Source organism: Nannobrachium achirus (assembly GCF_963921795.1).
Source record: "Nannobrachium achirus genome assembly, chromosome: 17".
NCBI lineage: Eukaryota > Metazoa > Chordata > Actinopteri > Myctophiformes > Myctophidae > Nannobrachium > Nannobrachium achirus.
The window spans coordinates 507,026-531,882 of NC_137824.1; the positions used below are offsets into that span (position 1 = coordinate 507,026).

General features: G+C 41.5%; 1 protein-coding gene across 1 annotated transcript; it reads right to left on the reverse strand.

Moving 5' to 3' along the window:
- Window positions 1-1,949: 1,949 nt before the first annotated feature.
- LOC308301968 (ladderlectin-like) lies at window positions 1,950-24,494 on the reverse strand (the record flags this gene model as incomplete). The annotated part of the gene is made up of 7 exons (XM_080746113.1): window positions 1,950-2,193; window positions 2,371-2,488; window positions 2,822-2,959; window positions 3,693-3,802; window positions 4,660-4,752; window positions 23,777-23,831; window positions 24,318-24,494. The coding sequence occupies 7 exons, from the start codon at window positions 24,492-24,494 to the stop codon at window positions 2,105-2,107; spliced, it is 780 nt and encodes a 259-aa protein (XP_080602239.1). The 3' UTR covers window positions 1,950-2,104.
- Between the last annotated feature and the right edge of the window lie 363 nt (window positions 24,495-24,857).

Below are 24,857 nucleotides of genomic sequence, written 5' to 3' on the forward strand. Positions count from 1 at the left end.
AACGATTAAATATTGTAATCTAGTTAATCGCGTGATTAATTGCAAATAAGTCATCAGTTTGTATGTTCTCTATGAACAGATCAACTAGAACTGGTAATTCGATCTTCTCCTGTCCTCAAGTAACACTGACTGTACTCAGTTTAATGACAATGGAATACATTGGGCTTTCCATTATTCAATTATGATGTATCTGTTTTGACTGTCAGGTTTATTCCTCCATCATTCCATTAGCACGCACACCTTGCATCATAACCTATACTTATGGAATCAATCAACAATGTTCAAAGACTTTTTCTTTCTTGGAAAGCACAACTATTAAAGATACCTTGCCAAAAAAATAAATAAAAATAGAAAATTGACAGAAAACTACAACTGGTAGAACTTGATCTCCTCCTGTCCTCAAGTAAATCTGTCCTCAGCCAGTTTAATGAATTTATGTAATTATCGTGTATCTGTTTTACTGGTTTAGCACACCTTACAACACACTTTCACATGGCATCCGAAGCCTTTCTCATCAACATAGGAAACCTATTCACCTTAAAGGGATATTTCATTTTCAAATAAAACAAACATTGAAAAAAAGTAATATGGTGTCAAGTTATATGAGTTTTGAGGGCATGTGGTTTTACCTTCATAATATTTGCCACAAGGGCAATTATAGCTTAAGTATATTACTCCTTTTGTGGTACATGTAATGATACCTTTAATGGGAATTGTTTTTCCTGAGTGAGAATGCTTAAAGGTGATACACCATGAATTTTCACTTTTCCTATTTTAAAACCTTTTTTTGGGGTCCCACTAGCACTTTCTATCCTCACAAAGTCCCATTTCTGACCATTGTGTCTTTCTCTGTTTTTGGGAAGGCTGAGGTTAAAAGCTTTCCACGGGTTCTCAGAACAGGCTGCAGAATGTGCTGCCGTCGCTGACGTCAGCGACGACCCCCCCCCCCCAAAATGTAAAGAATTTACATGCCCACCGTGCCAATTACCAGACTAGAATATGGAGATGCTCTCTGCAGACTCACCCATCTGCAACAGATCCCATACAGAGTGGATGGACAACCGTTGATGGACAGTTATCAATTCACTGGATGCAAACAGCCCCTGCACCAGATGTAGTAGTCCTTGAGTTTTAGGCTTCTGTGCACTTCCTAACTGCAGTTGTCTTCGCAATGGGTTGAGATTTACAGACGTCTGCAAACTCCAGATCTGTACAAACCAAGTACCAGAGGAAGATTCAATGCCCACAGTTGAACACTGTTCTGATGAGAAAGTAGCCTCAGGATCCAGGCATTTCAAGGAGAAACGCCTGTGTCAGCCCCCTTGTAACTGTGGTTCTCAACATTTTAATTGTAATTTTGCGCATATAAAATAATATATCTTGCCGTTCAGATATCTTTTTTACATCAATATTGTTCATGTGAACTGGTTTGTTTATGCTTATATTCATTGTAATGATCAAAATCGCTATAATTTATCACTCGTTTTCCACCGCGACTCACTTCCTTGTTTAGCAGCAGCCAGCAGCAGAATAGCTGACGGGGTCTGTGTATTTTTCGGCCATCCAGGATTGACACTGTCCACTCTGAATCACCCTGTTCTTTTTATTGATGCAAGTAAAGACATTAGAAGAAGAAAACCATCCATTCCATTCATATAAAGTCACTGTCTGCTGGTAAAGCTATACTATGTTCCTTTCTTTTGTAATGAATTACAGTGTAGTCCAGTTTCTATGTTAATACAATAGAACTATTACATCTGTATGGTACAGTATGCTACTCTACTGTTGGACAAAACTGGTTTACAGGTAAAACATTCTCCCCTGAACAAGCAGGCAGGCTCTGTTGTCTGTTAGATAAGTGTTTAAAAATGTCTTGCACAGGAGACCCGGGTTGGAATCCGGGGTAGAACAGGAAAGTTACAGAATGCAGCTTTAACGTCTTGTCTCTTCATTCCTTCAGTTTAGTTACAGACATAGAAAAGCAGGATGCTGGATACATGTGTGTGTGTGTGTGTGTGTGTGTGTGTGTGTGTGTGTGTGTGTGTGTGTGTGTGTGAGAGTGTGAGTGTGAGTGTGTTTGTGTGGGTTTGCGTATGTGAAATCTCTATGTTATTGTTGTGAGGGCATCAGCAGGCTTCTTGCAGACAGATGGACGTTCATACGTACAGGACTCGTCATTCCAAAATCGTTTGTCTATTAAATAAACAGCATTTTATAATTTAGTTAACAAAAACACAGTAAATAATGAAAACTACAATTGGAAAGATTTGAACCCAGAAAAGGAAATCTTGTTTTGGAAAAGAGAAATACAGATATACAGTCGAGCTGAAGTAAACGTTTGGATTAAACTGAAGGTAACATGTGACTTACCTGTGAAGTTGATGGTCAGACAGTGTTCGACTCCCTTCGCCCCCTTGTTGCTAGGCTCACCTTTAGCCCAGGCAGTGTAGGTCATTGGACGGCCATCACTCCACAGCCAAACACCCTCCTGTTGGACACCACAGTACAACATCATGTCATGATGACCAATTTACATGCCAAGTTTGGTGTGGATCAGGCCAAAGGTACCCCTTTGCAAGTCTGCATGTTACATTTATGATGCCCCCCCCCCCCCTGCCTACCCACCCTCTTGGCAATTTTAATATTGGGTATAAGGGTTAGACTACCAAGAACAAACAGTGAAAACACCACATGATTTTGCAGATAAACACCATGATAACTGCTGCTATAGTAAATAATGTACATGTATTGTTTGATATGTAAACACAGAGCAAAGTTACATACAGTACTATGCATTCAATAAGAAGATAATATAGCCTACCTTTGCAGCATCACAGCCTCCAACCCAAGGATACTTCCATTGGCCACCGGTGTTGGAAAGGGTGAGTTCCTGGATGAACTTGTGTTCTCCTGGACTGTGGATGGATGCGAGGTTAGCACCCTGAGCCAGGCACACTCTCTATAGAAAAATAATGAATGCTAGGTGAATGTATGCTACATTATCACCCTGAGCTAGAAACATAAAGAATGCTAGGTTCATGGTTGCTAAGTTAGCACCCTGAGCCAAGCACACTCTCTATAGAAACATAATGATGCTAGGTTAGAAAGGCTCACTGCTCTTATAGAGGACATACATTATGTGCACATATACAGTGACAAAAAAACACCCCAAGGCAGGGACGTGCAGGGAAAGAGAAAGTTCTAAAATGGCCTTTTGGTGAAAATATCGTAAATAGCAGACCTCCAAGTTGTGAGCTTGGAGGTTGGCTATTTTCGGTGCTTGATACCACACTGAAGCACTAAGCATAATCAAGTCAATACTGGAGATGTGGTGTAACGGCATGGATTTCCACACAGAGAGGGCAATTCTCATAAGAAGCTGCATTCAGGTTCTGGAGAGTTTGGACAAGGCAATTATCTTGAATGCTGCCTTCAGGTATGGCATGGAAAGAGGGCAATTGTATTTCTTTCACCATAGTAAAAACTGCATTCATGGTCTGGAGAGGGCACTTTTTGCAGATGGGTGAAAGGGCAGGGGCTCAAGCCCTCTTTGATGTCTATGTGTGCACGTGCCTGCCCCAAGGAGTAGAGACTATTCTGATTCTGCAAATATGGTTGCACGTTATGTCAATAAAACTTGCAATAGAGTAATCAAATGAATGGATGCAATGACTGACTGATTCATTGATTACCTCTGCGTCAGCCCAATTTGTTTTGGCCTTTTCATATTTGTAACAGTTCCCAGTAAAGCCATCCCATCCGGCTGGGCATCTGGACCACATGCTTACCAATACCGAGTCTCCTGAAGAAAGAAACAAAACAATAATCAGATCAAGTGTACGACTCGCTCAAATCTCAGGTCTGGTCTCAGGTCATGTAGGCTCAGTCTACACCAGTTTGTTCCATTGTCTGGTAATCAGACAGGCATTTAAACATAATGCAGCAGCCAATACTCACTTCAAATTATTTAACCCAACGTATCCCTAACATAAATGGGAAGTAGTCATTACATAAGTTGACATAATTAGAAGCATTTAAAATCAAGGTATTAAAAACAACCTATTAGGTTGGATGCTTAATCAGTCACCCAATCACAAACAATGTAGGATGCAAAATACGCAAGGTCGGGCAACGGTGGAATGCGTTGTCTGCCGAGACCTCACCACTTATAAAATGTTGTCTTAACAGACAATTTATAGTGAAATATGGTATGCATTATCTATGGATGCATTATCTATGGTAATGCATCGTTCAGGTGTTCATTTTAGGTCTAAATACTTATAAAGGGTGAATGACGGCTAGGAGTTTGTCATTTACTTGTAGTAGATACTGTATCTCCACATCAGTGGCACCTTTTAGTTCAACTAGACCTGCGCAGTCATATTCAGTTATATTTGTGTCAGTTATGTCTGTGTGCTGTTCCGTTGACGGCCCGGGCAGCCTGCTTATGCAAATACGTGTGCGTTACTACACTGATATATGATTGGAGGGGTGAATTTCCACCCGCTCTTTCTATTGGCTTCCCAGAAGAACTCACACGGGTGTTCTTACTGAAAGAAGGGCTTGTTATTTAAATGACGGTCGACTGCAGACACCAGACTGATCAACACACTGTCCATTCTGTGATGGACAGCTGTACACCTGCTTGATAAATCACACCTGCAAGAGCGGCAGCAGTCAGAGCCGTCACGGCACAGAGAAGCAGAGACACACTCAGCACCCTCATAATGATGATGAAGACGATGTTCTTCTCTAGAAAGAGACAGACGATAAAGAGAAGAGAGAGGAAGAGAAAGTCAGCAGGGCATCACCTGTATCATGATATGGGCAAAATTAAGATATAGGGAAAATAGCTACAATTACTACTCATTGCAAACGATTATAGAATAATGCTTAAGATACACACAGAATCTATACACAAGCAATACACACAGAAAAAGTAGGGCCTGATTTTTAAACATTGAACGTGGAAATATAATTTATCGATAAAGTCAAAATCACTTTGCAGCCGATCTTATTTATGTCCTTTATTTACGTTTGTCGTTTCTGTAATAATATAGGTCGGGTCTATAAGGCATTACAAGCACACATACAATGCATTATAATGCACGTATATGGCATTATAAAACAAGGCAACTATATAAAGCTCAGTGGAAAAGCCCAATATAACTATCATAATAAGTGTCTTTGTTATTAAGTTATTATGCATGATTATAAACATTTATAATGATAATCTGATAATTATTATGATAATTATTATGATAATTATTATGATAATTATTATAATGAGCAATAAACCAGGCAGCAAATAGCCTACTTTAGCAAGATATTATTATATATGAATAGGAGAACGTCAACGTCTCTCTCTCGCTGGCTCCTTCTCTCTGCACTCAGCTCATAAAGCTCTCCATTTGGCAATAGGCCTATGCGTGAAGTTTCTATGAAAGAGATTGAACTTGCGCACCGCTACCAGCCTACCATAGAGGTAATTAAGGTGGGTCAGTGCGACCAGGCATGCCGTGATGCTGATCCAACTCGAGTCAAGTGGTGGTCACAGCTGTTTTGTGCATTAGTGTGGAAAAAATAACAAATGATACAAAATAGGCAAAGTTAGGCTATTTTGTATCATTTGTTATTTTTTGAGTGTCTGTTAGGCTGCCTAACACACATTCACACACAGACACAAGCATTCAGAGATTTAGGTTTTTGCTGATAGATTGAGTCATAATTTATTTCCTGCATTATTTCATCCACGATTATCCAAAAATGATTAATAATTACCTATATTTGATTGATCCATTCGCCTGCACCGCGGTAATTTGTTAAAAGACAGGGGAAATCATGATTGAAACTGAAAGCCATGGCCAGTTGGCCACTAACAGACACTTGTCTGTCTGCGGTGAAGTTCACCACTTCACCCACTACTTCAGTCACTTTCTCTGATGGTCCGTGCAGTTACATAATCTCTACTCCTTTGAAGTTCCAATTGGCCATTTAGGTACATTGTGTAGCTTAATTGATGGGCCATCATCAACTCTATTTGATCTATCTACCAGCTGGGAGTTGAACAACTTCGACGCACGGCGCACGGCGCGCCCCGTATAGCCTACAATGCGCCTGGCGCCTGGCGTTTCGCACGCACAAGTAGGCCTATTTTCACGACAGCAGGTTTAGAAAATATGCTTTACATTTCAAGTAGGCTATATATAGGCCTACAGTATATGCCCATAAATATAGCCAGACCGTTTTTGGAGACAATATAGGCCGCCTACGTGCGCAACTGCGCATATGGGCATGCAGGCACGGGCGTCTGACCAACCAATTTGACATTGTGTGACAGTCTGTGATGCGTTGAGAGCTTTTGTTTTCGATGACTGATCAGCTATAAAAGGGACTTTGTACGATTTAAATTACGACATATTTTTTATTTTAAACATTGTACAAGTTACAGCGAACAGGGTGGGCTGTACCACTACCATTTCTAACATACTACTTATTAACTGAGAACCAGTGTCAATAATATCAACAATCTGTCAATTGCATAGTAATCATGTATATAAGCTATTCAAAATGGATAGAATCATGATTTATTTTTTAACATAAATGTAGGGAAAAAAAAAAAAAAAAAACATTTTTTGAAACCTTTTTTTTTTTTTTAAGCAATAATTTCACGGACCCCTGCAGTACCTCCGCGGACCCCCTAGGGGTCGCGGACCCCCTGTTGAAGACCCCTGACATATAGGCCTACCTACATATCATATGACAGAGAGAGAGAGAGAGAGAGAGAGAGAGAGAGAGAGAGAGAGAGAGAGAATCAAATTGATTTGACAAATCTCTCCTCCCTCTCCCTCTCTCCCCAACTTGCTCGGCCGTGAGTCAGTCAGTCGTTTCGTTCGGTCGTTTCTTTCTTTTTTTTTCTTTTTTGACCAACTCTGATGGTTGAGAGAGAGAGAGAGAGAGAGACGAGAGACGAGAGACGAGAGAGTGAGAGGTGAGAGCAAATCCATTGTGTCGCTCTCTCTCCAACTTGCTCGTCCGTCGTTTCGTTCGGTCGTTTTCTTTCTTTCTTTTTTACCAACTCTGAGAGAGAGAGAGACGAGAGACGAGAGAGTGAGTGAGAGGTGAGAGCAAATCCATTGTGTCTGTGATAGATATCTAAATAAATGTAACTACTAATTTGTTTCTAAAGTAACCAGAAGTCATGTGTCTGTCACTTTACTCCAGTAAGTTAAGAATAGTACTATTCAGTTGGCACAAAAAGACTGACTCAGCCAACAGCTGTCTATGGGGACAGTGGCTCCACGCGTGCTCCGACGTCACCAGCCCATACATGGAAGACTCTTCACAACTGAATTGTATCTTTAGACAACTGTTTAGTGGACACCCTCTCAACTATTCTTGTCACACTGTCGGTGTATATAATGGGACCATGCCTGAGAAACGGGAGCGGCACGATCGCATGCGTGTCGCTCAGAGCTCTTGATTATATCGTAAATAAATACTGTATTCATTGCACTTCTTCCTCTCAGAATTCAATTTATTATATCTAATAATGATGCTTGAAGAATTCTATAACAGTTGGCGTTGTCGGCAGGATGGTTAATCTGTCTGTCAGCTTTTCTCTTTCTTTGTGCAGGACACAATGGCTATTACGTGATTACGTGCATGGGCTTGGAGAGACAGCTGCTGACGGACAGAGGCTACCATTCGAATAAAACAGGGTGAGAAGTGTCGTGACTACAATATTTTTGAGAGGCCAGACGTGGTCATTATATTGCATGTACCCAGGACAGGCCACGACATTAAGATGCGGCTGTCGTACTTGCATGAACAAAATTTAATAGTGAGATGCCTTGCATGTATAGAAGGTATCTGCCCGTGGAATTCGGGGTGAAAGCTAATACGTAGCTCCACGTGATCGTGGGTTGTTTCTGTTAAAGTACAGTACCTGTAGGAAACCAGGGTTAGGAATGATTATCGAATGGGGAATCGCTATTCGGCAATAATCATCTCGGTATAGAATATTGCATGACCGTAATCAGACGAAATATTCTCTAAAGACGCCGCACGTGGGCGATTCGTGAAAGACGAGACATTAAAGACGTAAAGGAAACGTAACCAGACGTGAAATATGTAATTATGAAATGGTCGTAGCCAGACGTGTGATATTTAACTATGAGAGCCAGACTTGGTTGTTAAATAACTATTTCATATAGTACAGGTGATACTGTACAACTAATGTTTTTAGTTCAATGTGTTGTGAGCATCTTTCTGGAGGTACTGTATTTTGGGGTGCCTGTGAGCATCCATAGGCTTTCCGTGATAGCTGCTCACAAAGGGGGGATAATAGACCTATAGTTTAATGAATTTAACATATATTACATGGCAATGATATTATGTATGTATATGATAGTCAGCTAGAAGTGGGTAGTTGGGAAAAAAACAGAACCGAAATAGGAATCGGTATTATCTTTCCTTTCCACTTTCTTTCCTCTGTCTGGGGAAAAATGACCTGGGAAAATAAGAAGGTCTTATGTCATTAGGACATTGGGTAGACTGTATATAGGTTTTGCCACAACCTTAAATATTTTGTAAAAGGCGTAAGACTCGAGCAGCTGCTGGGGGTGTGAATGTGAGTGCGTGAATGTAAGGAAATACATTTTTAACCTATATCAAATAACTGATGCTATTGTAAAAAAATACCAGGCGGACGGGAGAGTCTGTTACTTTGTATAAATAGTCAGTCATGGTCGAGCGATCATATCTGAAATGAAGAAACTGTTTTAAGCCTATAGACTTCAAATTACACATTATTATTTGTCTAAAGTGGTAAAGCTACAACAGATCCCTATCATAAGTAGTCTATGCCCTGTCAAACTCTTGTGAGTCTGTTTGACACGGCAGCTGTCTGCTCCTGTTTCGTTCTATATTCGTCGTACAAGGGTTACGCACGTTGGGGGGTTGACAGAGCGCCTATGTGAAATGAGCAGAAATAGCATTAGCAGAATGGGGCTTCCGGCGCTGGTCTCTTCAGAATAAGAGTACCCCTAAAGCTATAATATACAGTATGTACTACACTCTTGGTGTGAAGCTCTTGGAGCCTGGCTTATTTCTGCCGGCTCCCAGACCGGAAATGTTCTTTCTGTTCACTTCACGGACCTGGTCAAACTACAAGCTGACAGCACGTTGAAATGCGCCGCGCTGTGAGCTTGTCTGTCTGCTATTTTTAAATGCGCTCACAGCCATATGGGCACCAGCGTCAATATAGCTAATCATTTATTTTTTGTGTGGAAAAGACACCTCTGCACAATTAGATAGACATTATTTAGTTAACCCTAAAAACCCAAAGACACACTGGGCTCGTTAGGACAGACCTGGTGAGAGTAGGATATTATAAGACGGTAACGTAACAGACCACCACTCTTGTCAATAATGTAGATCAGCTGTTTCCGAGGCATGTTGGAGAATATATTGATTGTAATTTGTAATGGTTAATGAAGGCTTGCTTTTGTCTTAATATTTAAGTAGGACCTAGAAAGCGGTTTGACTATTGAGGCTAATTTGAGTTTCATAACATTTTTTGTGAACATGTACTGTAGCTGCAGTGATGGCAGACTAGTATATAGTTGTGACGAAATAATCACATTGATAAACAGTGATGTTTAAATGTTAATGGATGTATTTATATTTATGTGTGGACCAGATGAGTCTGGGTTGACCTCTGAAAAAATGTAGCCCACTTCGAAGGAGTAATGGGTTGGTTGATATGACTTTACCAGGGTTAGAGTTAAGGCCTTGCCAGGGTTAAATTAAGATTAGGTAGCAGTCTATTCTTAATTATTAACACTACGGTGTAATCGGTTGGCATTGCTTTGTGGCAGGTATTAAGTGCTGTAATTCGTGGGTAAGAACCACATCTCAGACATGTTAGTGGACGTCAGTCTAAATGGTTTAGTAGTTCATTGAAAGACAGCTTGGGCTGTGATTGTCATTGTGCTATTTTTTGTCTAGAAGGGCAGTGTAGAATAGATGGACATGAAGGAACGGATGCCATGCTTTGAGGATAGTGAGGGGCTGTGGGAACGACCCTTGCTGTGAAGGTGACATTTTTTTTAGGTCCATCCAAGCACATCTCAGTATAGGGAGAATGGAGGTCTAAATATTTCCCTTGTTTTTGTACACTCATTTGGGAAGAGAATGTAACTTATTTCAGCCAGTGGACCGAAGGAAAGTTTGTCCAAGAAGGAATGCTTCAACCTACAGTTTAGCTGTTATGTTGTCAAAATAAAAGTGACCATATGAACTAATGAACATTGTTTTAAAATAGGCTATTGTCAGCTTGTGGTCAGGCTGTTATGTTTGTAGATCGGGCAAGGACTAAGGGTAAAAAATGAACAGTAGTGCAAAATATATATAGTTGGCTGAAACCTTTATTGATTTTATTTAAAAGAAAAATGTTTCTCTGATTCAGTGAAACTCAAGCAAAGTGGTGGTGTAATCTGGTTACACAAGTATGCCACATACGAGAAGTTAAATGTTTCAGTAGAATCTAATTTTTCCTAATATAGAATAGTAAAAAACGGTTGCCAACCTATCAGTATATTTTCACATACTCCAACTTGTGTGGAGACCAGTGCTCGGGGGAGCACTGCTTCTAGTTTATTTTTAAGTCTTAGCAGCCAACATGGCAATTTCTTTGAGAAAAGATAAGCAACCGATTGGTTGGATGACTATCTTTGAGTGTAACCCATTTTAAATTCTCAGATGTAGCATGTAAAATGTATCTAAGGAAAGGGAGCTGACAAACGGGCACTAGAAATAGTGGCAAATGGATGAAGTTAATATTGTTAGATGGGTGATGAAATTTTCCAATATACTTGGGTTTACTTTTGTACCTATTATAAATGGGAGACAGGTTAATAGTCAGATCTAGAAAACTGACTGTAAGGAGATTAGTATGAACGTCATACGGCCAGTGCTATTACTGTAAAATATGCAGGTGTCAAGACCTATAGAAGCGGGTGTGACAATTCTCTCACAGGAGCTGTTCGGGGTAAATACTGTCTGTTCATTCCATAGTATTGACAGAATGGCCTTAAGAAGGATTCTGTGTAAGTGTAAAATAATTTTAAGATTGCAGGGCATTATAATTAATAGCATTAGTATAAGGATATTGTGTGGTTGTCTTGTTTTATCATATTGGGAGAAGCCAGGTTTTCAAACATAAAATCCTTTACTCTGCTTACTGCGTGTCCATCAGAGGTCCACCTGTCGCTTAAAGCTATACTGGGAGAGGGAAAAAGCAATCACATTGACAGTCTGGTCATCAAGATGGACTGGTTCCGCATCTGGGAAACACGTGTTGGACTGGGACAACATGACACTGAGAATGTTACTCAAATGACATTTTGGGACTGCAAGAATCCCAATGACTGCTAAAGCCAGGTGCATGGCTTTGATTCTGTGGGGGGCACACAGAACCTTGGGTGGAACCGAACATTCCGAAGGAGCATAAAGGATACATCGTATAACCTTTTTGGATGGACTAATCACTATGTCTTTTTCCTGTGTGGTGTTTGTAGTAATTCCTCTCTCAGTGGGGCGCTAACGTGACGGGGGAGCGGTGGTGGGGTCATAGTAAGTTGGTGAGTACCTATGGCTCTGGGAAGAAAGGATTGATTAGGTGATTAATGGCTTCCATATGATAAAGATGAACTATACTATCTAAATGTCTACTTGGCGTAACAGAGGATGAACATAATCCTAAGCCAGGGTCATACATATACCGGTATTGATAGGACATTTATTTATAACTCAGTAAAGATTGTTTAAAGAACATGTAGAGTTTTGTAGAAGTTTTGAAACCATGATATTTTGAAAAAGTGTTAATGGGAAGAAGCGTCCTGTAAATATGAACCCAATTTATACTTTATAGTCAGTATACCCATAACTATATATATTGGGATGGTTTTAAACCAATCAAGGCATAAGACAGTCTGTGAAGAGAATTGTCCCACTGAAAATTATTTAACCCATCAGATAAAGTGTTCCTTAACCCTGCAGTGGCCATATTAGTCCTTTGGGCTTAAAGGGGGGGGGGGGTCACAAATGAAATAAGTTAGATTTGTCTAACAATAGAAGCCAAATTTTTACACTTACATAGGATAAGTGTCACATTGTCATTAATATTGGACCCAGATCATGTAAAATAGTGCAGTGGCATGGAATTTAAGAACACAACAGTGGCATCAGACTGACTGTTGCCAATATAATTAAGGATAATTATAACTGATTTAAAATCGTATTTGAATAGATCCCTACTGTAGGCCAATAACACATTTTGTTCTCTTCCGACGTGCTAGAGTGAACACAAATATAATCTCTTAAGTCTATTAAAGATTAAAATAGGAATAATGCGATTCTGTGTGGGTGGTGGGGTCTTAGGTCTAAGATAGAATAAAATAATAGTGTTTTTAGGTGGATTGACATAACAGATAACCCAGGTACTCCAGTAAAGTGTAAAGCTGTTTTAAAGAAGGCTACTAGTGTGTGGTACTGTCCAACTCTGTAATAGCCAAACATACAGGCAGGCAACACAAAGAGCAAATATATTTTTGGGCTAAATCTCAGCTGTTGTGGCCACTTACAGATCAACTGTCATGACTTGGTTGGGAAACAGCTTGGGGAAGTCAGTTCAGTTGTTCAAACTTATAGTAAGCACACAAGGGTAGACGGAAATAGCTGAGTGATAGGAACAGTGTGGTCGTCAGATGACATTAATTGACACGGTTGAGATGATATCTGCTGTTTAGCATTCAGTAATTGAATGGAGAGTCTGTTTAGCATTCAGTGATTGAATGGAGAGTGCACATGGAGTTGAGCTCTGCGATAATGTCCCTCCACTATAAGGTTTGGCCTTGTAGTTCTATCATTTCTCATAGTATATCTATAGGAGTAATGTTGAGACTTGTTAGAGTAGTGCAGTACATTGCCACACAAATTGATCTATGTATTAAATGTATTGCACTACTAATGGGCGATATGGAATCATACCAATTTCCTCCATAATACAAGGAAAAGAGTCCTGTGCCTGATCAAGTAATATATGATTCTGGAGGAAAAAAAAGGTATGTTTTTGTGCATAAGGGGGGTATATGATTCCAGGAAGGATGAAGTTTAACATTTAAGTTGTTAAGTTAATATATGCAGGCTTAAACCAGTGGGCTGGTTGTTGTTTACTTCTATTTTAGTTAATAGTGAGAACACTTACGGTGGTTCCTAAGGACGGTAATAATCGGTGTTGAGGGGATAGCAGGTTATTAGCAAATTGGGCCCTCTTCGGGCGGCCCAGCCTGTTTTCATAGGACCTGTTTTCATAGGACCTGTTTTGACCATCTGTCTGCCTGTGTCCATTTATGCCCATATATGGAGATATCTGTATCTGTCTGTCTGTCGGCGTCCATTTTATGTCCATATAGAGATCACTGCAGTTATAGTTCTGGGTCCATTATATGCCCATATATGGAGATATCTGTCTATCTGCGTCCATTTTATGCCCATATATGGAGATCTCTGTATCTGTCTGTCTGTGTCCCTTTTATGCCCGTATATGGAGAACTTTGTGATTCTGCGTCCATTGTATGCCCATATATGCCATATATGGAGATATCTGTTTATCTGCGTCCATTTTATGCCCATATATGAGATTTCTGTCGCTTTTTCAAACAGATGGTCAAAACGGGTCCTATGACAATAGGTATAATGGGGTTTGCATTAAAGGGGGAACCGGCACTGTGTCTGCAACACAGTCGGAGGCACAGACAGATACAGAGATCTCCGTAATGGGAATAAAGGGACACAGACAAACAGATGGAGGAGGAGACAAACTTAATGCAAACCCCATTATACCTGTTGTCATAGGACCCGTTTTGACCATCTGTTTGCCTGTGTCCATTTATGCCATATATGGAGATATCTGTATCTGTCTGTCTGCGTCCACTTTATGCCCATATATGGAGATCTTTGACCATCTGTTTGCCTGTGTCCATTTATGCCCATTTATGGAGATATCTGTATCTGTCTGTCTGCATCCATTTTATGCCCATATATGGAGATCTATGCAGACACAGTGTCAGTTCCGGAAAATCCTGATGTCAGACATCAGAATCCGAACCTTTCGTGCTGGTTACAGAAAATCGTGTATCGGGTCGGGTCGAGGCCGAGCACTGCACTACCTGCTGCGGTGGGGAACGCGCGTGCCGAATTTGAAATAGGGAATGAATGCCCCACCCTTTAATGCAAACCCCATGAATGCCCCACCCTTTAATGCAAACCCCAATATACCTGTTGTCATAGGACCCGTTTTGACCATCTGTTTGTCTTTGTCCACTTATGCCCATATATGAAGATCTCTGGACACACAGTACCGGTTGTGGAAAACTCTGATGTCAGACATCAGCTCCGCATACGGGCATTCATTTTATCCCATATATGGAGAACGCGCGTGCCGGTGGGACGAACGGTTCTCGAGATACGCGGATTACATACATACATACACACTCACAGAGATTTTTTGTTGACTCATGTGGCGTACGTGATGTCAGAGCCTTTTATGAGGTGATGTCACAAATCTCACAATGAGTCAGCGCTTGCACCGATTTCAGTTCTCAGTCTTATGCCCATATACGGAGATATCTGTCGGTCGAGGCAAGATGCCCATATATGGAGTTCTCAGTATACGGAGATATCTGTCGGGTCTAGGGTCTGTGTCCCTTTTATGCCTATATACGGAGATATCTGTCTATGTATGCCCATATACTGTATGGAGATCTCTGTATCTGCCCATATGCCCATATATGGAGTTCTCAGTCTTATGCCCATATACGGAGATATCTGTCGGGTCGAGGCAAGGCCCGGCACTGCAGTGATGTCACAATGAGTCAGCGCTTGCGCCCGGCACTGCAGTGATGTCACAATGACCGATTTTGCGCCGATTTCCTCCGGAACAGCCTGATGTCAACAATCAGCCCCGCATAAGGAGATTCCGAACGTTTCGCGCCGGTTAGGGAAAACCGCGCGTCGGGACGGGTCGAGGCCCGGCACTGCACTCCGTGCCGCGGCGGGGAGCGCGCGTGCCGGTGGGACGAACGGTTCTCGAGATACACGGATTACAAACACACACGCAGAGACTTCTTGCATTTATAGATAGATAAGCACTATCCATGAAGTTCCTAGGAGTTTAATGGATGAGGCCCGCGACATGGGGTCAGTCAGCATAAACTCGAATGGGTCAATGCGGTTGTATTCAGTTTCTAATACGATGCTACTAAGCCAGGCTTGCGTCACAGGTGACATGGCAGTCTGGACTCTTTCTTTTTCTTTTTTTTATGGCTTGCTTGCCCCGCCGCCTACCCCGCGCCGCCTGTGGCCCTGTGGGGGGGGGGGGGGGGGGGGGGTTTATGTGTATTTGTGTCTGCCTGCTCCTAAAGCAGCGCATCACAGTGAGCTTGTACTGTAGGTCATGCTTCGGTTTGGAGAGAGTGAGCTTAACCAGTGCTTCTCAAAAAGAGGGGGGAGGTGATAGGAATTATAAGAGAATTATAGATATGAATTAGCTTTTTATGAATTATTGTATGAATTATGAGCATTAGGCTATTAATTATAAGAGGACTAGAAGTATTTACAATTTCCAGAGTTGTTGTCTCTAGTCTCTAGTAGTTACAATTTTGGAATGGCTCTAGTACATTTTCAGGTTAGATTATTAGGCTATTATTATTCAGAATTGCTGTCTCTAGTAGCTACATAATGTAGGTTTGTTTATTTGGTTTGTTTTGTCACCTGTTCAGTCTCCTACTGGCCAGAGGAACCCCTGCTGGGTTTACATGACCAGTTGATATGCATTGGAAATATATTATGGAGGACTACAAGCCTGAACCAAAGAGTGCAAGTCTAATAAGATTGTATGATGATACCCGGGTATAAAGACTAATCGGTATGGGAATGAATGGGACAGTGGTTTTTGAGAATCACTGGTCTGTTGGAAAATAATGTATAATGTTGAATGCATTATATGGAAGTCATGCTAACTATACTTTTGATTTGTCTCTATAGGGATCCTGAGTTCCCTACCATTTTGGACGGAAATGATTTGTCTAATGAAAGATCGTCTTTTCCCACAAATCACGATATGATTTTCAGTTTTAGGTAAGGAGAAACGTGTCTTCTCCTATATGTTATTGGATTCATCTAATGAAAGATTGTTTTCCCAATATTTAGGTGCTGAAGAAATAATCTGGGTGGCTTAAGAGAGAAACACAATTTAGTGATGGAATGTTCTAACGGATGTCTCTTTTCTTCCCAACATACTGTATGTGTTGTTAACATAAACTAACTAAACTAAACCAGTAACAACATTGTCTATGCTATGAAATGTTGTTGTGTAGATGAAATGTAATTACAGGAGATGTCAAATGTTCCTAAAACCATTGAATCAATATGGTAAAGGAATACGTCTACAAATGAAACAAATGGAAGGAATAAATGTCAAATGTGACTAAAACACTAAGGTAAGAAAATACTTCCACAAATTAAGGTATGTAAAAATACAAGATATCATTCATTATTGAACCATTCATGACGTGATAAATGCTTCCCATTGCCATGTTGGAAAATACAGAATATTCATGGCTGTATAAATTATAAAAATCATTCTAGGATAGGATGTCGTAACCATTGGTGCTGAGTTTTCTATTTCCAGTTTTTTTAAATCCAAAAAATTAAGCCATACAAATGAAAGATGAGACGGAGCCATAAAAAATTAGATGTATGGAACCAAAAGATGTCTGGAAAACCACTATGGAATTACCACCCTGCATCCCAACCCGATTGCCGATTGCCATGATGGAACTGTGCAAGGGACATAACCATGAAGGACGCTGAAGGACACGGTGGTCAATCCGGCTGCTAGGAAGGACGTTGCCCTGTTTTGTGACATTGCCCAAATAAGGAAAGAAGAGAAGAAGGGACAGTACGAACCAACAGAAGAAGGGACTCGTTGAGTTCATGTGGAGAAGAGTGCAGGAGAAACACATACACAAACAAAATGCTGGCTTTACGAAGTGATCGCTCAAAACTGAGGGTCGTAGGATGGAATTTTACCAAGCGGTTTTTTGCCCCTACCAGAATTAAAATGTGTTTCAAAACTGATTTTTGATCCTCCTGTAGATGGAAAACAAATCTCATTACATTTACTGTTTATGACCATATATGATCATATATGATCAAAAGGGAGGAATGTGATAGATATCTAAATAAATGTAACTACTAATTTGTTTCTAAAGTAACCAGAAGTCATGTGTCTGTCACTTTACTCCAGTAAGTTAAGAATAGTACTATTCAGTTGGCACAAAAAGACTGACTCAGCCAACAGCTGTCTATGGGGGCAGTGGCTCCACGCGTGCTCCGACGTCACCAGCCCATACATGGAAGACTCTTCACAACTGAATTGTATCTTTAGACAACTGTTTAGTGGACACCCTCTCAACTATTCTTGTCACACTGTCGGTGTATATAATGGGACCATGCCTGAGAAACGGGAGCGGCACGATCGCATGCGTGTCGCTCAGAGCTCTTGATTATATTGTAAATAAATACTGTATTCATTGCACTTCTTCCTCTCAGAATTCAATTTATTATATCTAATAATGATGCTTGAAGAATTCTATAACATGTCGTAAAGGGGAGGTGGCGGAGTAGCGGGGGGGCGGAGTAGCGGGGAGGCGGAGTAGCGATATTTCGAAATGGGAATGCGTCGAAATGGGGGTCTGTTCCCAGTATTGACAGTGGCATAGCTTGGGGAATGCATATAAGAGTGTTACCAGATTCAGCAGTTAAAGTATTAAGTATTAACACTTCGCCAGCCAAAATAGAATGGTGGTTGGTAGATTAGCCGTGAAATTTCTATTATTGTATTGTGATCTGAGACATAATATTATGTTTATAAACATGAGCCCGCCGCCCCTCCTTCTTGGACAGCGCCGTTGTTTTTTTCTTTTTCTTTTTCCCCCCAGGTCAATAGCTCACCGTGATTTTCTCGATCTCCGTTGGGATAAAGTGGTGGTTTTGGCCGAGCATCGATCTCCCCGTGCGTTTCGCGTGCGCGATCCGTTCACGTAAATGTCCCCTCAAATAATCCACGTGTGACTCAAGAGCAGAACTGAAAAGTGTCGCTAGCATAGCCCCTAGCATGGCTGCTGTAGAAGCACTAGGGTACAGACAGTAACCGAATGGGGGAATGTGCCTTGGAAAAGGAAAGGCCAATGACATCACTTCTGCTTCATGTCAGCCCAGCCATGAGCTATCGATGCACGAGTGGTGACTAGGGAAGGTTAGACGATCGCCGATTTTCGGATCAAAATCATTTATTCCGGTTTTAATGACAAAGTCCGGGAAAGTACGGCGCGGCTGAGACTCCTTGCTGGGATGTGCGATATACTACGGTTTTAACATTAAGGGGCTCCCCGTGGCTTACAAAGTGTTAAGGTCTTCGTCCCTCCGGACCCTGCCTAGAGCAGAGAACTAATTATAAGCTTTATTTCGGAGCCTATTTTACAAATCACCCATGCAATAACCTAGCCATCTATCATCCACGATGGCATTACGCATGGTTTGCACCCTGGCATTTAGAACTGGGACAGATGTTGGAGTCAATAATGCCAGGGCACTTGCCACAACGGCATTCCTTTGCCGGTTGACGCCCCCACCGGGTCCAATGCCGAATGAGGACATTGACTACAGAAGAGAAGTACCGCAGCTTTACGTTATCCAAGAAAAGCACAAGAAGAAAATAACAAGGATGTGTGGTGGAAAACCTACAGAAAGTATGTGGAACAAGAAGACTCTGAACATGGTGTGGAGCGGGTGAATATTGGACTGCCATGTTTCCGTTCTTCTGGGACTAAAGAGATGAGGCAGAGGAGGCGGATTGTGAAGGCCAACAAGGAAAATGTGCCACTGGAAAGGGCAACCCGCCTGAAAGCAGGCGGTTGAACTTCAAGCATCCACCTTGACTCTTGAATATATTTCCTATTTCAAGGGCGATGGCTTAGTGCAAATACAGACACTGTTGATCACATCAAATGACCGATTTTTTTGTTGTTGAGTTGAGCCCTCTGGCCATGTCATGGAGAAGGAAGAGGAGAGATAGATGGCCACCTGTATCTCAAACCATGGTGATCCAGGAGAGAAAGCAGCAGAGTCCCATCCCTGCGGGACAAGAGACCATCTGGAACCTGTCATGAAGACATGCCATCAGCCAAGCACGTTTGAGTAAGTACATCTTTACCACTTAATGGAGAAATTAAGCCACTCAATAAATAACACTGAACCTTTCTGATTTTGTCTGTTGCATTTGGAGGTGATAATGGGGGGCTTTTCCTGCAGTCGGGCCGACTCATTTGGGCCGACATTCCACACAAAACTCCAAAGCAGACACCGCCAACGACGCCAACTGATCATTGATGTTCAAGTCTGCCACGGAACACGTCTTGGCTCACTGTATGGAGGATGTGCATTTATTTCACAAGCACGTAGCCGCAGGACATAGGCATAATGTGGATACCATGCTGACCACGAAATTCAATGTGATGATGAAAACATGGAAACTAACACCTTACATGGAGTAAGAGGACATCTTACTCCATCCAAAAAAACTGTGAACTCATTTAGGTCTTCTTGCAAGGGCCTTTGGTTGTCAGAAGGACCAGGTTTATAAAGAAGGGTGACTGAGCCATTGCAGTGGAATGCTTTACCTTTAGCAGAACTTTAGAGTCAGTTGACAGTTTAATAACCATTCATGTTTTGTAAGCACTTAATTTCATCATGTTTTATACTTATTTGTTGTAAGCTTAATGTTTTATTGCTTTGGTGTTCAATAATGCCAGGGCATTTGGCACAACAGCATTCCTGTGCTGGTTGACGCCCCCACTGGGTCCAATGCTGAATGAGGACATTGACTACAGAAATCTGGAATCATTGGAGAAGTACCCATTATCCACCTTGGAGACTCATGTGCATAAGTAAAAAATGTTATATAAAAAAAGACTTGCGACCATTTATAATCATGCACTTTATTTGACAATTGACAGTGGCATCGCTCGTGGAATGCATATAAGAGTGTTACCAGATTCAGCAGTTAGTCCGACCATTAAGGTCTTCGTCCCTCCGGACCCTGCCTAGAGCAGAGAACAAATTATAAGCTTTATTTCGGAGCCTATTTTACAAATCACCCATGCAATAACCTAGCCATCTATCATCCAAGATGGCATTACGCATGGTTTGTACCCTGGCATTTAGAACTGGGACAGATGTTGGAGTCAATAATGCTAGGGCACTTGGCACAACGGCATTCCTGTGCCGGTCGACGCCCCCACTGGGTCCAATGCCGAATGAGGACATTGACTACAGAAGAGAAGTACCGTAGCTTTACGTTATCCAAGAAAAGCACAAGAAGAAAATAACAAGGATGTGTGGTGGAAAACCTACAGAAAGTATGTGGAACAAGAAGACTCTGAACATGGTGTGGAGCGGGTGAATATTGGACTGCCATGTTTCCGTTCTTCTGGGACTAAAGAGATGAGGCAGAGGAGGCGGATTGTGAAGGCCAACAAGGAAAATGTGCCACTGGAAAGGGCAACCCGCCTGAAAGCAGGCGGTTGAACTTCAAGCATCCACCTTGACTCTTGAATATATTTCCTATTTCAAGGGCGATGGCTTAGTGCAAATACAGACACTGTTGATCACATCAAATGACAGATTTTTTTTTTGTTGAGTTGAGCCCTCTGGCCATGTCATGGAGAAGGAAGAGGAGAGATAGATGGCCACCTGTATCTCAAACCCTGGTGATCCAGGAGAGAAAGCAGCAGAGTCCCATCCCTGCGGGACAAGAGACCATCTGGAACCTGTCATGAAGACATGCCATCAGCCAAGCACGTTTGAGTAAGTACATCTTTACCACTTAATGGAGAAATTAAGCCACTCAATAAATAACACTGAACCTTTCTGATTTTGTCTGTTGCATTTGGAGGTGATAATGGGGGGCTTTTCCTGCAGTCGGGCCGACTCATTTGGGCCGACATTCCACACGAAACTCCAAAGCAGACACCGCCAACGACGCCAACTGATCATTGATGTTCAAGTCTGCCACGGAACACGTCTTGGCTCACTGTATGGAGGATGTGCATTTATTTCACAAGCACGTAGCCGTAGGACATAGGCATAATGTGGATACCATGCTGACCACAAAATTCAATGTGATGATGAAAACATGGAAACTAACACCTTACATGGAGTAAGAGGACATCTTACTCCATCCAAAAAAACTGTGAGCTCATTTAGGTCTTCTTGCAAGGGCCGTTGGTTGTCAGAAGGACCAGGTTTATAAAGAAGGGTGACTGAGCCATTGCAGTGGAATGCTTTACCTTTAGCAGAACTTTAGAGTCAGTTGACAGTTTAATAACCATTCGTGTTTTGTAAGCACTTTATTTCATCATGTTTTATACTTATTTGTTGTAAGCTTAATGTTTTATTGCTTTGGTGTTCAATAATGCCAGGGCATTTGGCACAACGGCATTCCTGTGCTGGTTGACGCCCCCACTGGGTCCAATGCTGAATGAGGACATTGACTACAGAAATCTGGAATCAGCATGGGGTCCCATCGGGAAGTTCTTCTCGCACACTCGGAGCCAAGGAACGCATTAAAAAGCCTTTATTTGACAACTAGGGCTATTACATATTAAAACAATAAAAAACCAATAAAGCCGACCGGTTTCGACACAAAGAGTGTCTTCTTCAGGGCGTGGCTATAGGGGGATGGCACCGTAGGTGCATGTCCTCTTATACCTCCTTGTGGCCAAGGGAACCAATCATAACACATATATATCTCATCAGGATCAGTGTAAGCAATCTAACTCATATACATAGTAAGTATTGTGTATTTACATTCATATCGCCCACCTATACCAACAATATAGACATATATGACAAATTTCATAACTCATACTTTCAATATGTAAATAACCAAATAAATCACCTTTACAGAAATGGTTTAAAATCAATTTCTTCATTTAGACCAGGGTATACCATGGCGTCAAAAGTAAATATCCAGTATGTTTCTCTCTGCAGTAACCTCTGTAATATGTTGCCACCCCTTGGTGTTTGTTCAACTTGTTCAATACCCTCTACTTTGAGGAGGCTGTCATTTCCATTGTGGACACTGTGGAAATGACGTGCCATAGGGTAATCTTCGTTATTTGTTCTAATGGCATATTTGTGTTCAGCCACTCTGTCTTTTAACCTCCTCTTAGTCCGCCCTATATAGAAACAGCCACATGGGCATGTAAGGCGGTACACTATGTAGGTGGAATTGCAATTAATAAACTGTTTGTACTTGAAGGTCTCCCTAGTTTTGATGTCTTTAAACTCCTTTTGTTGTACAACATTAAAGCAGTGTCTACAATTAGTTTGTAAACATTTATATGTGCCTATTGGTCTATTAAGCCAATGGCCCTCTCTCTTGGCTGGTAAATAACTCTGAGAGAGTTTGTCTTTTAAAGAAGGAGCTTTTTTCAAACAAAAAGTAGGGGGAAGTTGAAATGTTTTATTTAGAGAGGGGTCACTTTTGAGAATATCCCAATTAGATCGAATGATCTGTTTGATTTGTGAGGACTGTTTGCTGTAAGACAAAGAGAAGAATACACCTGTTGTCTCTTTTTTCCTTTTGTTAGAAGGTTGTAAGAGTTGTTGCCGTTCTAGGGAGCTCACTTTATTTCGAGCTGCGGTAATAGTAGTTTTATTATAGGATCTATTTAGGAAGCGTTTACTCATTTGTTGAGATTGCAATTCAAAATCAGAGTCCTGGTCACAAATTCGTTTTACCCTTTGAAATTGTCCATAAGGGATGTTGTTCTTTTGGTGGTACGGATGAAAGGACCCATAATGTAACACTGAATTGCGATCTGTAGGTTTTCTAAATAGAGTAGTGTGTAATTTACCATCCTCCTCACTTCTGTAGATTGTGAGGTCTAGAAAGTTAATGTTCTCTCTAGAGTACTCTAATGTTAATTTAATATTTCTGTTTGTGTTATTAAGATACTCATGAAACTCTAACAGATCAGCTTGGTTACCTCTGAATAATAGGAAAATGTCATCGATGAATCGACAATACATTTTAATATTCTCTTTGAAGGGATTTTTAACACCATCAAAAACAGATTCTGCTTCCCACAATCCTAAATATAAGCAGGCATATTCAGGTGCAAAAGAAGCACCCATACTGGTACCTTTACATTGTTTGAACTTCCTATTCTGGAACAGAAACACATTATTGTTCAACACCCAGTCGGTGAGTTCCACAATGAAGTCTGTAGGGGGCGTTAGCCCTTCTCTATCTGACAAATAATGACTCACTGCTCTAAGGCCATCTAAGTGGTCAATATTCGTATAAAGCGACTCTACATCCATAGTTACCAAGAAATCCCAAACAGTGTCCTCTTCTATATTACTCAATTTGTTCAGGACATCGGTAGTGTCGCGAACATAAGAAGGCAATTTGTGGACATATGGTTTTAGAAAATAAACTGTGATGCGGGCTCTGTGAGCGTCCCATTGGCGGCCACAATTGGTCTGCCTGGGGGGTTGTCTTTAGGTTCCTTGTGCACTTTCGGCAACATATAAAATGTTGCCACTCGAGGATGTTCACATGACAAGAATCCATGTTCACTGGTGGTGATCCATTCATTGTCTTTAGCTCGGTCCAGTAGAATAGTGAGCTCCTCCTGCATATGAAGAAGAGGATTACTAGTATGGAGTTCAGTGTAATACTCCGTGTTTTCTAATTGACGATGAGCCTCCTTAACATATTTGTCATAATCCCACACAACAACTGCCCCTCCTTTATCTGCTCTTTTAATCACAATGTCTTTATTGCGTTGCAGTTCATTTAGAGCTGTGCGTTCGGAGTGGGTTAGGTTGTCTCTCTGCGGGGTGGGTGGCTGTTTATCAAACAATTGTTTGACATCATAATCAACTTTCTTAGTGAAAGCCACCAGACTGGGATTATTACTTAAGGGAAGAAAATGGGATTTCGGTTTAAATCTTCTCTCTGAAGTGTAAGTGTGTGGCTGTGGGGTATTGTCACCAGTTTGTCTCTGAGCATACCAGACTTTAAGGTGCAAGTTTCTATAAAATTTAAACAATTCGACTTTAGTGTCAAAATGTTTGGCGTTATACGTCGGGGCAAATGATAAGCCTTTTGATAGTACCTTAATCTGGTTGCTGTTGAGTTCCATAGGCGACAGGTTTATCACCGCGCTCTGTGCGTCTTGGTCCGTAGTCCCGTTCTCCCTCCGCGTGTCGGTCTGCCCTGCAGCGGGTTTCTTCTTTCGTCCCCTGCGCGTTTTGCGCCGGGTGGAGACTGTGTTGCTTGCAGGGTGGGACATTCCTCTTCTAAAAAAGAAGCCCTCGGGGGTTGAGATGGTGACGCCTGGTGTGTCTCATCCTCGCTGCCCGTCAGGTTGAAAGACACCCGTCTGTCCCTGGGTTGACTTTGGGAGCGCTGGCGAGAGGCTGAACGCCCGCGTCTGGGCTTCTTCCCCCAGAGACAAACTGGTGACAATACCCCACAGCCACACACTTACACTTCAGAGAGAAGATTTAAACCGAAATCCCATTTTCTTCCCTTAAGTAATAATCCCAGTCTGGTGGCTTTCACTAAGAAAGTTGATTATGATGTCAAACAATTGTTTGATAAACAGCCACCCACCCCGCAGAGAGACAACCTAACCCACTCCGAACGCACAGCT